Source organism: Phodopus roborovskii, unplaced genomic scaffold (genome assembly GCF_943737965.1).
Source record: "Phodopus roborovskii unplaced genomic scaffold, PHOROB, whole genome shotgun sequence".
NCBI lineage: Eukaryota > Metazoa > Chordata > Mammalia > Rodentia > Cricetidae > Phodopus > Phodopus roborovskii.
Window position 1 is genome coordinate 9853269 of NW_026126636.1, and position 10557 is coordinate 9863825.

At 53.0% G+C, this 10557-nt stretch overlaps 1 protein-coding gene across 1 annotated transcript; it reads left to right on the forward strand.

Annotated features, from left to right (window-relative positions):
* Positions 1-330: 330 nt before the first annotated feature.
* Positions 331-1550, forward strand: Bloc1s3 (biogenesis of lysosomal organelles complex 1 subunit 3). The gene has a single exon (XM_051207845.1). The coding sequence runs from the start codon at positions 339-341 to the stop codon at positions 936-938; it is 600 nt and encodes a 199-aa protein (XP_051063802.1). The 5' UTR covers positions 331-338; the 3' UTR covers positions 939-1550.
* Positions 1551-10557: the final 9007 nt, after the last annotated feature.

Here is a 10557-nt window from a genome sequence, read left to right on the forward strand (position 1 = left end):
CGCCACCGCCCGGCCTTGTTATTTTATGTTTACGGATTCAGTGCGTGCTCGTGCGTGCGTGCGTGCCCTGCAGACGTCTCTAGACAAGTTGCGAGCTCACTTTATGCCCCGCTGAGTCAGGCGTCTCTCGGGACCTCGTTCCAAAGCTTCGCTGGGCCGGTCCTGGGTCCCTCCCCACCCCCACGCCCACCCCCACCGCGTGCGTACGATCGACACTGAGATGCAGAACCAGGGGAAACTGAGGTCGGGCCGGGGCCGTCTGGGGGAGGCGGTGGAGGGGGCTGGTACTCCCGACCTCACGCTGCGTCCCCGCGCTCCTCTTCTCCAAGCTGCGCGCCATGGCGTCGTCCCGGGGTCGGCGGCGGAGATCGGGGACCGTGGTAGCCGGGGAAGCGGCGGAGACCGACTCGGAGCTGTCCGCATCCTCGTCGGAGGAGGAGGAGCTATACCTGGGTCCCTCGGGCCCGATGCGCGGCCGCCCCACCGGGCTCCGCGTGGCCGGGGAGGCAGCGGAGACCGACTCAGAACCGGAGCCCGAGCCCGAGCCCACGGCCGCGCCGGGAGACCTGCCCCCGCTCGTGGTGCAGCGCGAGGCGGCGGCGGAGGCGTGGGGCACCGAGGAGGCCCCGGCCGTAGCGCCTGCCCGCTCGCTGCTGCAGCTCCGGCTGGCGGATAGCCAGACGCGCCTGGACCACGACGTGGCGGCCGCGGTGAGCGGCGTGTACCGCCGTGCGGGTCGCGATGTGGCTGCCCTGGCCGGGAGGCTGGCCGCTGCACAAGCCACGGGGATGGCGGCCGCCCACAGCGTGCGCCTGGCTCGAGGGGACCTCTGTGCGCTCGCCGAGCGCCTGGACATCGTGGCTGGCTGTCGCCTGCTGCCGGACATACGAGGGGTGCCGGGCATGGAGCCTGAGCAGGACCCAGGACCGAGAGCTTAGGCTGACACGCAGTGTTGTCTTGTCCGAGTCCCCTCACCACTCCGGTCCTTCCCACCACCCCCCCTACCTGACGCTCTTTGATCCGGGATCACATCGGGAGCCCCCAATGCGTGGTAGCCTTTGGTTTGTGCCCACAGGAGACTAGTCCTGGCATCTTCGTTGGTTTGCCCGATTTTATTTATTCTTAGCACAGTTCTGGGATTCTCCACTCCCAAAACTCGGTCCAGGTCATGTGGACCTCAATCAGCTCTGGTCTGTTTCCTAAATCAAGCTTTATTCTTGGGCTAAGCTATGCTTTGATTTCTTTTGTGGAACCTTCCTGGGTCTAGGCTGGAGAGGGGAGGGGTCTCTCTGGTTTACATTCCCTAATGATGGCCACTCCTGACCCAATGAGACCTTCCTACACTCCCGGCAGACCACTGTGGCAGCATGCAGGAACCAAACTAGACAAGGTAGTAACCCTTAACCCTCTGACACCCATCAGGCCCTGTGGTCGGGGCAGCGCCCCCTGGTGCTTTTTGTCGCTATAAGACATGACTGCCCACCGCTCACTGTGTTGTTTCTGGATGCTAAAAGGACATGGATTTCTGACCTCACTGGGCACTAAGGACAACAGTCCCATGTTTGGGTTTGTGTGTTTTTGTTTTTGTTCTGCTTGTTTGGGTCCTGGCTTTGCTCTCTCGGCCCTGTTCACATTCACTCCCTTTATCTTATTGCCCTGTCCTCCTTACCCCAGTCCCAAGCTGACTCCTAGGATGGAGAGGTGAGAGAGAAATTCTCTGACCGACAAGGCATTTCCTCATGAAGTCCGTTCGGCTGCCTCCCCTCTGAGCCCACAGTGAGTGGAACGGTGGTTTCTCCAGAGAAGGGTCCCAGAGGCACCGGCCTAGCTTATTTCAGGTGAATGTGGGACTTGGAGAGAGATAGTCAAAGCAGCAACAGCCCTTGGAGCAGTACCCTCAGCTCCCATTTGTCCAATGTCCCCTTCTGGCCTTCATCGGTATCTGGCACACATATGCACATTACCACATACTACACATGAAAATAAAAGTGTCAAGGCAAAGCTCTTAGAAAATCAGAGCCCAGAGATGGAGAGATGGCTCGGGGGTGAAGATCACTGGCTGCTCTTCCAGAGGACCCAGGTTCAAATCTCAACACCACTGCAGCTCATGGCCGGCTGTAGCTCCTAGTGATCGGACACCCTCACACAGACACACATGCAGGCAAAATGCCAATGCACATTAAAAAGAAAGAAAACCCTTCATTTTTGCCTTGTTAATACACTTAGTATATTAAATCAGTCTCCTTCTTTTAGGGGTGCCCGAGCTGGGGAATAGCAGCCCCTGTCTAGTAGGAATGACATAGGCATAATCATCTATAAATAATTCTAGGGGTCAGGTTATTGTTGCTTTTTGGCACCATGAGCAGAACCCTGAAGAATGACATGTACTGTGGGGAGGTGTGATGGTCTGCAGGTGTCCCAGTCTCGGGAGTGAAGCTAAATGGGGGCGAACTCAAAAGAAGCTTCAGGCCCCAGCAGCAAAGGTTCTGGCTCACAAGGCTTTGTGTGACTGACAAACTATCCCTAGGAGGCAACTCATAAAGAGGAAAGGTGAAGGCAGCGTGTGTGTGTGTGTGTGTGTGTGTGTGTGTGTGTGTGTGTGGTGTGTGTAGCTCATAGGATAAGGAGGCTACCACCCAGACTAATGACTTAAGTTCAAACCTAAGGACCGGGAGGAAACCAGCCTGCAAAACTTGCCCTCTGACCTCCACACACATGCTGTGCATTATATATGCACAAATAAGTTTTTTTTTTCCAAAGGAAAGTTTATTTTAATCCTTTAAAGATTTTGGGGTTTTTTTTTGGGGGGGGGGACAGGTTTCTCTGTGTTGCTCTGACTGTCCAGGAACTCACTGTGTAGACGAGACTGGCTGAAAACTCACAGAGATCCACCCACCTCTGCCTCCGAGTGCTGGGGTTAAAGGCGTGCCACACCAACACCCCATGTCTTAATGAGGCTTCTCTGACCTTATATGGAAGGAAGCTCAGGACTGGGGTGAGGCTGTAGCTCAGTGGTATTGGTATGCTTAGAGTGTGGGCAGCCTTGGGTTCAATTCCTAGTACTGCCCCACTCAAAAGAAAAGGAAAAGCTCGCACATTTTAAGATTTCTCTGCCCCCTTTCAAGATGGTTCTTGCCAGGCGGTGGCTCACACCATTCATCCCAGCACTCTGGAGGCAGAGGTAGGGGGATCTCTGAGTTCCAGGGCAGCCAGGGCTACACAGTGAAACCCTATCATAAGGACCTGAGTTCAGGTCCCCAGCGCCGGTGTAAGTACGGGTGTAAGCCTGGTGCTGAGGACAGAAACAGGAGAACCCAGGGGCTGGATGGCTAGTTGGTCTAAACAAAACAGCAAGCTCTAGGTTCAGTGAGAGACCCTGTCTCGTAAAACAATGGTGGCCAGGCGTGGCTGCATGCTCCTGTAGCTAAAGTTCTGTGGACCCGGGGGCCGGCTGCCCTCCAGCCTTGTCCTGGTGCAGGGAGAGGGGATCCCCGGGTCTCACAGCCCAACCAGTCCAGCTGAAACCCTGAGCTCTGGGCTCAGTGAGAGACTGTCTCAAGTAATAATGACGACGACTAATAATGATAACACCGATAATGTGCAGAATGAGCGGGGCGTGCCGATCGATGGATGTCAACCCCACGCTCAAATTTCTTCCCTGGGGACACTACACATTGTCCACCCCTTCCCTAGGGTCCCAGTGGCAAACTGAGACACCATCCCACTAACCCTTACCCAGGGGAACCAGAGCTTATTAGGATTAGTTACAGGACAGGGTGAGGGGTTACAAGCAGGAGCCACCCCACGGGAAGGCTTGCGGGCGCAGAGGGATGATGGCTTCCCTGTGGCTGTAAGGATGGAGTCCGCTCCTTAGTCCCTCCTAGCCTGTACGCCTGTACCCTCTCCCTCACACGGTGTGATTACGGCACAGTTGCAAACGCTGCTTGGCAGGAGTGGCTGGACACTTAACTTAGGCAGGGACCTCGTAGCCCTCCTCATCCCCTCCTGGTCTGTCTGTCTGTCTGTCTGCCTGCCTTCCTTTCTGCTTTTTTTTGAAACAGGATTTCTCTGTAGCCCCAGCTATCTTGGGAGTAGGTCCCGTAGACCAGGCTGATCTTGAACTCACAGAGATCCACCTGCTTCTGCCTTCTGAGTGCTGGGATTAAAGGCTACTACTTAAAGCTCCCACCACCATGATGAACTTCCTGGCCCCAAACCGTGGGCCAGGACAAACCCCTTTACCAGTGCATTTATCGCAGCCACAGAAGGGACTAGGACAGCTGGCTCTGCCTTGTTTTTATTTATTTTGCTTACAGTGTCCCCCTCCACTAGCACACATATGGGCGTTTTGTTTTGGGACAGGGTCCTGATATACCGATATATGGCCTAGGGACTTTGTTTTTTGTTTGTTTGTTTTTTGAGACAGGATTTCTCTCTGTCCCTGGTACTTGCTCTGTAGACCGGGCTGGCCTCAAACTCAGATCCACCTGCCTTTGTCTCCCAAGTACTGGGACTAAAGGCGTGCGCCACCACCGCCCACCGCCCGGCTGCACTGTGGGGCCCCACTGAGCACAAACTCCACTGAGCAGCCCTTCTGCCGCAGCCTGCCAGGTGCTGGGTTGTAGGATTGAGCCGCCAATCCAGGAAGAAGGGAAAAACCTGGCTGCTCAGCTGACCAAGAACAGAGGAGGGGCGGGGCGGGTGGGGGCGGGGCTGAGAAAATGGCTCGGTGGTTAAGAGCACTCGCTTTGGGAGTATGTAAACCTGGGTTCCAGCGCACCTGTGAAAAGCTAAGCTTAGCAGGGCGGCGGTGGCGCACACCTTTAATCCCAGCACTCAGGAGGCAGAGGCAGGCGGATCTCTGTATTCTAGACCAGCCTACTCCACAGAGGGAGTTCCAGGACAGCCAGGACTGTTAACACAGAGAAACCCTGTCTTGAAAAACAAAAACGAAGCTAGGGATAGCTGCACGGTGGTGGTGGTGGTGGTGGCGCTTGCCGGCCAGCCAGCTGAGCAGAAAAGGCAAGCTTCTGTTCAATGGGGGCCTATCTCAAAGCCGTAAGACAAAGAGCCAGGGGTGGGGGTAACAGAAGAGGACCCGCAGCAACCTACTCTGGCATCCACTCACACTGTGCGTACATACGTGCACACGCGCACACACACACACACAAAGAATACAGGTGGACAGTGTCTCCAGCCAGGACCTGGCTGGAGCCAGCCTACAAGCAGAATCTGTAATTGATGCAGGAATGTATCTGCTACTAGGGGAGAGACTAGGTGGGGGCAGGGGTGTGGCTGAGGGCCCGACACCGACACCCTCCCCTTCTATCCCTTCTCCAGAGCGCAGGCTGACTTCACCCGATCCGTGGAGATCTGTGTACCTGTCCCCACAGATGGTCTCCTCGGCTACGCAGGTGGCAGCCCCATGCCAGTCTCCTGCATGGGCACAGGGTCTTCTCTGGATGGTGGGAGTGACCCAGCTTGTCTCGCTTGCACAGTGAGCATTGTGCACATGTCCTGGAGATTCCGAGGTGTGATTAAGCCAGTCCCCAGTTTCATTATCCACTCTTGGAAGCTAGCTGGTCTTCTCCCTGGATCTCTGCCGCCCTCTGTTGGAAATCCTGAGAAGGCAGGATGTTGCCTATGGGAATTCGCTGGAACAGTGACGACCTAACCCTTCTGTGACCCAACATATGTCTACCTTGAGCCTGGCTCTGAGCCTTCATGTTCTCTGGTTCTAATTTTTCAAAGAATTAATTATCTGGGGTGGGGAACAGTAGCTTAAGGGTGATCTAAATCTTTATTTGAAATTTTTTTGGGGGGAGAAGGGCAGGGTCTCATGTACCCCAGGCTGCCCAGGAACTCCCTGGGGTTAACCTCGAGCTCCTGTTTTCTGGAATTACAGAGCTGTGCCAATGCTCCGGGCTGATTTTTTTTTTAACATCATATATTTGGTTTTTGGAGACAGTCCTGGATGTCCTGGAACTATGTAGACCAGGCTGGCCTTGAACTCATAGCACCTTCTGCCCCTGCCTCTGAGTGCTGAGATCAAAGGCGGTGCAGAACCACGCCTGGCTTTATTTTAGTTTTAAAAGCTATTATCTGTATGGGTGTTTTGCCTATGTGTCTGTATGTATTTTGTGTGCATGCTTGGTGCCTGAGGACCAGGAGAGGACATCAGATCCCCAGAAACTGGAGTTACAGATGGTTGTGAGTCACCATGCCTATGGCTGAAATTCAAAAGTCAGCCATCTCTCCAGCCCAGGAGCAGTGTGTGTGTGTGTGTGTTTATGTGTGTGTGTGTGTGTGTTTATGTGTGTTTACTGGGAAAAAAGCCAGGTGGTGGCGGTAGTGGCGCACACCTTTAATCCCAGCTCTCGGGAGGCAGAGGCAGGTGGATCTCAGTGAGTTTTCAAAGCCAGCCTGGTCTACACAGTGAGTTCCAGGACAGCCAGGGCTGTTACACAGAGAAACCTTGTCTTGAAAAAAAAAACTATAAAATGAGATGTAGTGTAAGCATGTGTGTCTGTGTATCTGCGTGTGTAGCCTTCAGGGGCTAGGAGAGGTTGTCAGACGTGATGGTGCTGGAGTTACAGGTGACTGAGTCTGATGTGGGTCCTGGGAATCAAACTCAGATCCTTGGAACAGCAACAAGCATGGTTACCATGGAAGCGGCTCTCCGGCCCCCACTTGCACACATGTATCTTTAAATTACATCCTTTTTTTTTTTTTTTAAGTGTATGTGTGTGGGCACAGGTACTGTGCCCTGCACATGGTGGTCAGAAGTGACAAGCAGCAGTCAGCTCTCCCTCACCACACGGGTCCCCAGGCTGAACTCAGGTCATCAGGTTTGGTAGCAAGCTCCTCTACCTGTTGAGCCATCTCGCTGGCCCTCGGATAGGCTTTATGACCCTTTTTTATTTTCACCAGAGGTTTCGTACCTGTGGCTCTTTTAAAATACATTCTGTGTGGTCAGGCGGTGGTGGTGCATGCCTTAAATCCCGCCACTGGGAGGCAGAGGCAGGCTGGTCTCTGTGAGTTCTAGACCAGCCTGGTCTACAGAGCGAGTTCCAGGGCTACACAGAGAAACCTTGTCTCGAACAACAAAGACTTCTGGAGGTGGGGGAATGAGCCACAGTGTAGTGTAGAGGTCAAAGGACAGCCTTGGGTTCTTGCCGTCTACCTGGGTTCACTGTTGTCTACGTCAGGTTAGCTGACCCAAAAGTTCCTGGGAATTCTCCTGTCTCTGCTTCCCGTCTTAGCAAAGAATTACAAATGTCCTCCAGTGCCCGGCTTTATGGGAGTCCCCGGGAGGATTCGAACTCAGGACCTCACATTGGGACTCACCCACTGGGGCCCTTGGTTCTAATATTCTAGAAGCATGTCTCCATCTATATCTATAACTGACCAAAGCTGACCCGCAGGGGACATAGATTGACTCACACAGGGAACTGTGTGCTCAGGTTCTGCCCCCCCCCCCAATGCCCATCTCCCTCCTCCTGCCTCAGCCCAGTGCTGGGGTGATGGTCCAGCACCGCCACACCAGGTGTGGGCTTCTCAGTAAATAGTTGATATTGTATGAAAGAAACTTAAATAATTTGAAGACGGAAGACTGGCTTATGTTTCTCCCCGTGGAGATGCACACTCCCATCTGGTAGCTCTTCCTCTTACCCCAGGCCTTCCTGTGACATTCCATGGACTGTCACCGCAGATATGTTCCTGAGCCTTTGGTATGTCTGAATATCCTATTTTGTCTCCTGCTTTACCAAAAAAAAAAAAAAAAAAAATTTTTTTTTTTTTTTTTTAAAATCAGGTCATCCAGATGGCTCAGTAAGAAAAGGCTTCCAACAACACGTCAGGCCTGAGTTCCGTCTCTGGGTCCCACACGGTGGGAGAAGACAGCCAGCCAGCTCTTATCCTCTGGCCGTCACACGAGCTGTGGCACACACACACACACAAATAAATAAATATGGGACACACATATTTCAAGGGTAGGGTCGGGAGGCTGGGCAAAAAGGCAAGTCGTGGCTAGATAGTGTTTACAAAGTATTTTCTCTGACCACAGCGGAAATCAAAATCAAGGGGATGGCTCAAGACACCACAAGTATTTGGAAAGTAAATAGCCTAGGGGTCCAAAAAGGAAGTTTAAAAAAAGTAGGAATTTTATAAAATTAAATGAGAAAGAAAATAGGAATGGGGGAGGGGTGCTCGAGTTAGATGCCTGGGACCCAGGTGCTGATGGGAGAGGAATCAGCTCTGAGCTCAGCCATTTGCAAACAATAAATAGATAAATGCAAGCAGAGACAGAGAAAGAACCAGGCCCTGTAATCACCATACTCGGGAGACTGAGGCACAGGCTAGAGAAGGTCAAGGCTGAGTGTGGAACAGTATGGAAGCCTACAGACCTGAAGATGGGCACCCCCTCCTTCCATGTGCGTGCTCCGGCACCGTGGAAAGTGTCAGGGACTGTCTTTAGGGTTCTGTGGATAGGGATGTAACATCCTCTCCCCACAAACAGGGAGTTTGGGGAATGTTCTAGATGAGAACAGGAAGGGCACCGTGTGTGTGTGTGTGTGTGTGTGTGTGTGTGTGTGTGTGTGTGCGCGCGTGTGTGTGTGTGTGTGTGTGTGTGTATTATATATTTATCATTTATTTAGTGCAAGCACACGGAAGTGTTTCTAAAATCTCTTCCTTCAGAGAGTCATAAACAACACCCCCTCCTCCCAGGGTCCCAGCCACCAATCGAGGCACATTCTGCCACAGTTGACCTGGGGAACCAGAGCAGCCAGGGGTGAGGGGCTAGGGCAGCTGCTGCATTGAACGGTCTACCCAGCAGGGATGATGACACCTCACGGCTGTGTAGATGAAGCCCCCACACCCCTAGTCCTTTCCAGCCATATGCGTCTCCCCCAGGCCACATGTATTTAGGGCAGGATGGCCTACAGCAGGTTGGGAGGGGCACAAACCTAGCTGCGTGATGTTTTGTGTCTGCCCAGCCCAACTCCCGGATATGGTACTAATTTGGTTTGTCAGATGCTCCAACAGATGGTACAAAAGGCCAGAGGACAACTGGTGAGGGTTATCTCCTCCTGCCCTGTGAATTCCAAGGATCAAACTCAGGTTGTAACACTTGGCAGCTAGTGCCTTTCTGTGCCAAGCCGCTCACCCGGCCCTGGCCTCCAATCTGTAATCACATACACAGTATTCCTTTGGGGCCACAGCAGACCCCACTGTGCCCTTTGCCCATTGGTGTTTTCTGATTTCCTCCAATAATCTTGATGTTACCCAAGTGTTCTACCACTAAGCCACACCACTAGCCCCTCACTGGGGGATTCTAGGCAGGGGCTCCACCACTGAGCCACGCCCCCAGCCCCTCACTGGGGGATTCTAGGCAGGGGCTCCACCACTGAGCCACACCCCAGCCCCTCACTGGGGGATTCTAGGCAGGGGCTCCACCACTGAGCCACACCCCCCAGCCCCTCACTGGGGGATTTGAGGTAGGGATGTAGCCACTGAACTATACCCTTGGGTTGTTTCTTTGAGATGGAATGTCACATCCCAAGCTGGCCTCCAACTCACAGGCCTCCTATCTCTGCGTGACCCTACATCTAGCCCCTGCTGTCTTTGGATTCTGGCTGCAGTTTGATGGAGTGAATGACTGTGGCCCCACACCCATGCAGAGAATCCCCTCTCCCGTTTCCTGTAATAGTGTTGGTCGGGCCCATCAGAGTCAAAACCCACCCTGTATCCAGCTTTATCCATTACGGCTCTCAGTGTGACATTCTCAACGCTAATCTCTTTAGAGGTTTACTTACCATTTAACAATTTTCAAGATAGATTTATTTGCTTTATGTGTTTGGCCAGCAAGTATGTACACCACCACGTGCAGGCTTGGTGTCTAGGCAGGTTAGAAGGTGGCATCAGGTCCCCTGGAACTGGTATTATAGGCAGTTTTGAGCCCATGTGGGTTCCAACCATGGTTTTGCTTTGTTGTTTTTTTTTTATAATTATGAATCTGTTTGTGTATGTCCGAGGTGTGTATGTCTGAGGGTAGGCATTGGAGCTCTCTGAACTGGAATTACAGGTACAGAGCTGCCCAGTGTACATGCTGGGAACACAAGGCTAAGATCGTCCGGAAGCTTCGCAAAGACCTTTAACCCTGAGCCACCTCCCCAGACTGGCTTAATACCCACTTGGGAGGAAAAGGCAGGTGCATCTCTGTGAGATCGAGGACAGCCTGGTCTACCCAGTGAGTTCCAGAACAGCCAGGGCCATATAGAGATTGTGTCTTGCAAAAGAAATCATCTTCTAGGATTGGGGGTGTTGGCTCAGGAGACAGACTGCTTGTCTAAAATGTGAAGATTACTTGACACACACCAGAAATCCCAGGCCTAGGAAGGCAGAGGTAAGAGGATCAGAAATTCAAGGTCATTCTCATCAATGTAGTGAATTCAAAGCCAGTCTAGGCTACCTGAGATCCCATCTGAGGGACACACGCACGGACACACACACACACACACACACAATATGGTCTTGGAAACAGGGATGTCAGTGTAA